Source organism: Raphanus sativus, unplaced genomic scaffold (assembly GCF_000801105.2).
Source record: "Raphanus sativus cultivar WK10039 unplaced genomic scaffold, ASM80110v3 Scaffold0710, whole genome shotgun sequence".
In the NCBI taxonomy this organism is placed as follows: domain Eukaryota; kingdom Viridiplantae; phylum Streptophyta; class Magnoliopsida; order Brassicales; family Brassicaceae; genus Raphanus; species Raphanus sativus.
In genome coordinates this window covers 25,267-29,989 of record NW_026616026.1, presented here as the reverse complement: position 1 = coordinate 29,989, position 4,723 = coordinate 25,267, and the positions used below count along the sequence as shown (strand labels likewise).

General features: G+C 35.9%; 1 protein-coding gene across 1 annotated transcript; it reads left to right on the top strand.

Moving 5' to 3' along the window:
• The first annotated feature begins 257 nt into the window (after positions 1-257).
• Positions 258-1,717, top strand: LOC108816876 (metalloendoproteinase 2-MMP). Its single transcript, XM_018589437.2, has one exon. It carries the CDS (start codon positions 416-418, stop codon positions 1,562-1,564), a length of 1,149 nt encoding a protein of 382 aa, XP_018444939.1. The 5' UTR covers positions 258-415; the 3' UTR covers positions 1,565-1,717.
• Positions 1,718-4,723: the final 3,006 nt, after the last annotated feature.

The window sequence follows — 4,723 nt, the reverse complement described above, 5'->3', positions numbered from 1 at the left end:
TTGTTTCGAAACGCCAACAACCGCTATAAACCGCAAAAGCTGCGTTTGCGGGTGGTAGCGGGAAAACCAGTCGGCACCTTAATGACCTACGAACGTGACAAAGATAATAGATGTTTCCATTTGAATCATTCACCATTTCTTAAAAATACAAATATTTAAAAGGAGAAATTTGGTAAACACGCAAATGATTCCCAACGACCTCTCACCCGCCAAAGACAAAACGCAGTAGCTGACCTCAAACTCTCTCAATTTATCTCAATATAAAAACCATCCTCAAACGGCATTACCTGTTTTTAGACGTTACCTTTCTCTCTCCCTCTCTTTCTCAAAATCCTCACCTAAAATCCTAAATATTACCTCTCCATTTTTCTTTTCCTCTCTTTGTCTTCGGCTTACCTCTAATCCGAAAACCACCATGAGGTTTTGCGTTCTAGGGTTATTATCATTCATCTTAATCGTTTCTCCCGTCTCCGCCTGGTTCTTCCCCAACTCCACCGCCATTCCACCCTCTCTACGCAACACCACACGCGTTTTCTGGAACGCTTTCTCCAACTTCACCGGCTGCCACCACGGCCAAAACGTGGATGGTCTCTTCCGCATCAAGAAATACTTCCAACGTTTTGGTTACATCCCCGAAACGTATTCAGGAAACTTCACAGATGATTTCGACGACATCCTCAAAGCCGCCGTGGAACTATACCAAAAGAACTTCCGTCTTAACGTCACCGGAGAGCTCGACGCGCCAACCATCAAACACATCGTGATCCCACGTTGCGGTAACCCCGACGTGGTCAACGGTACGTCCGTGATGCACAACGGGAGAAGAAAGACCTTCGAGGTCAACTTCTCCCCCGGGAGAGGTATACCGCGTCTGCACACGGTCAAACACTACACGCTCTTCCCGGGGGAGCCACGGTGGCCGAAAGACCGCCGCGACTTGACCTACGCGTTCGACCCTAGAAACCCGTTAACAGACGAGGTCAAGAGCGTGTTCGCACGCGCGTTCGGACGTTGGGCAGAGGTCACCGAGCTAAACTTCACCAACATCGAGTCTTTCACGACGTCAGACATCACGATAGGGTTCTACACGGGAGACCACGGCGACGGGGAGCCTTTTGACGGCGTGTTGGGCACGTTGGCTCACGCTTTCTCGCCTCCGAGCGGGAAGTTCCACCTCGACGCAGACGAGAACTGGGTTGTCTCCGGAGACCTAGACAGCTTCCTCTCCGTTACGGCGGCGGTTGATCTCGAGTCGGTGGCGGTTCACGAGATCGGTCATCTTCTTGGTTTAGGACATTCCTCGGTGGAGGAGTCGATCATGTACCCGACCATCACGACGGGGAAACGTAAAGTTGACTTGACGGATGATGACGTGGAAGGGATACAGTACTTGTACGGTGCGAACCCTAATTTTAACGGCACAACATCGCCACCGGCCACCACCACTCGTCAACGAGATACTGGTAGCTTTGGTGCCGCCTGGAGAATCGACGGTTCATCGAGGTTGACGATTTTCAGTCTGTTCTTGTCAACCGTTGGATTGTTCTTGTGGTTGTTACCGTAGATATGTTTTATTTACTCGATTTATTTAGTTTGAGTTTGCCTCAAATCTTAATTCTTTTGGATATACACACGTATTCATACATTGGTTTCTTTTTCACATATACTTTGTGTATATAAAATTGTTTCAGATAACCAACGATGATTTCTTGTGCTATACACTTTGTTATAGACTTTAGTGGTTAGTATTCTTTACATACTAAAATCACGTTGAATGCACTAAGACACTGGCCTCTCTCTTTTTCAAATGATCCTTTGAAGCAATTAATGTTCGTAAAAGATTTTCAAAATTGTAGGATATGCAGGTAAGTTGCGATGTATATGATTTTGAACTCTATGAATGTTTTGAAGCTTTGAACGATCTACTGTAACTCTATGAATTTTTTTTTTGAAAAAAGGTTTACATATAAATCTTTTTTTTTTTTGGTTTACATATAAATCATTTTTCGAATATTAACTTCTACGAATGTTAGGAAGTAGCAACATAAATAGTTTCTTGTTTCTTCCTATTTGTCGGCTACTGTTATCATGTTTTAGGATAAATGATCACAATAATAAGTGAGACATGAAAATGATGGCCACACACCACAACATGTTCCAAAAAAAGACTCACATCTCCTGTAAAATGAGACGGTATCTAATTCCACATCGTGTCTTAATTCACATTTTTTAACAAAGGATGGGGATACTGCCGAAGAACAACCCAAATTCAAAAGGTATCAAGCTAATTCCGAACTAAAATAAAAAAATTACATAATCAGTACTAAATTTCTTACATCTGAAATACTCGTTCCAAACCTGATCCTGATCCGATATCCGAATGGCTACACATATGTATATACATATTTTGTTTCTGACATTCTGTCAACAAGTTTTCACATATACTCCGGCATATATAATGCTCCAGATGAAACTACTTGTGAACAACGTTTGATTTTCATGTTTATACATTCTTTGTTTCGTTTGATTTATCATAGAATTTGGCAATTAGTAATTAATAACTACACAGAGTATTAGAAATACGTCGAAATCAGTATGCCATCAGTCTTTGTTTTAGTTTGGCAAATGACATCGACCATTACTAAAATCCAAATTATCCTATTGTTCTTCTTTATTCCCTCGCTACGACGTACTATGACCAAATAAATAAAATAAATCATCGTGAAAACCTTCTTGTTTTGTTTGTTTCTAATGGTTATTTTAAGCGATAAGGAATTCATACAATTGCAATGCATAATTTTTAGTTTTTTTCTCCAAATGTTTATATATCGTAGTTGCGTATACGTTAATAACTAATTGAGAAAAAAAACCTACTCATTTGTTAGCCCTTATCAGGGCATGTGTTTAGAATAAATTAGGGTTGAGTATTTTATTTGTTTAATTTGATTCGATTTGTTATTCATTTCGATTCAATTAGAAGCAAAACTAATAATAAAAATCAATATTCGCTAAAACGTATAAACGTATCAAATCACAAGTAATAAAAATTTTAAAGATAGATATCCGATCCGCTCCGATTTTATAGATAAGATGTATATCCACGATTAAATATAGAGTTTAGAATGTATAATATTATACAATTATTCCTTAACATATAATTTTATTAAATTTTATTTTAAAAGTTACTTATAAAAATAATAAATTAAAAGAATATAAAATCTTTATATTGAACTACATTTTTCTAAACATTTGTTTTATAAGAAAAAAATATTAGTATTAAATTTTATAAAACATATGGTTTCATTAAATTTTTACTTTATATTTTTATTATGTTAAAAATATTTCTAAAAAATAAATTGGTATTATTTTTATAGATTTACTTGTATCAACAAAGTGGATGAAATACCCATAAATATTTGACGTATTGTGAAACAAGCAAATCAGAAAAACAGATATCCGTGAGATACGAAGCAAATAAAAAATACTGAAAATGTGGTACTAATTGATTCGTGTCTAGAGTAAATGATTATGTCGATTAGTTCACATTTCACGGCCTTATATCAGCCACTAAGGCTCCGAATGGTAGCAGCGGATTAAACGGTACGGGACAAGCGGATTAGTTAAACCTAGTTCCCGAATAAGTAATGACTTACGTTAAAAAAAATGATCAGTAATGACTTGTGTCATTTCATTAAATGATGAACAATTGTGGAAGCCTCGTTTAGTTACTGTTTCAATGTGTCCACCTAACAGATTTAGGAATCGAAACCCAAATAAAATGTATTATCAATTATGCAAATTAATAAAAATACATAGGATTTTTTTTAAATATGATGTAGAAAATTTGTTAGTGTTGTGAACAGCCGTCGTTAAGTTAAAAGAAGAATAGAGAAGAAAAACGTATTGAGGCAAATACATGTTTAGGGTTTCTTATTAATGATGTGATAATAATTTACAAACCCTTATACCAATATTTATACAGCGTCAAAAAATCTGATTTTCTTTTCCTAATAGAAATAGTAATTTTCTTAAACCGAAAAGGCATAATGTACTGCGGGGGCTACCCTTCAGATGTCAACCTTGATAACGAGTTTCGTCCGCACTCGGTCGGACTACGTCCGATCCACGAATGCTGAATATATTACTGGTACATCAGAGATTTAAGACACACAGATGCAACAGTTAGACTATATTTCCATAATATAGCTCAATATGTTATAAATAAACTCGTTAAATGTAATTTTAAATTTATTAATTGTAAAATTCTCAATATAGCAATTTTTGTAGTTTACAATATATGTTAAAATTGCGAATTATTCAACATTCAATCACAAAACAGAAGTCACAATTCAAAATTATAATTCACAAATAATTAATATGTCCATCAACTCGGTCGATAGTGGAATGTGATCCATTATTACATGGATCGAACATATCGTTCTTGGACATCATTCCTCACAAAATTCCCAAAATATCTTAATAGCATTCATTTGTCCATGAATCAATAAAAAGTTTTCATAGATTAACCCTCCAATTAAAAATTGCCAACACATATTTAATTTTTGTAAAAAAAGAAGGTAAAAAATAATTAGAAAACAGTTATCAACTTAAAAAAAAGAAATGGCCTAGTAAAAAGGTGGACATAATAGATCATAAATCAAGTTAGGTGTCAAATGTTAAAAGACAGTCTAAATCCGAGGGGCAAATCGTAAATAAATTGAAG

What these genes read in the sequence shown, in the direction of transcription:
- LOC108816876 (XM_018589437.2), top strand. Translation starts at nt 416, where the DNA reads ATGAGGTTTTGCGTTCTAGGGTTATTATCATTCATCTTAATCGTTTCT.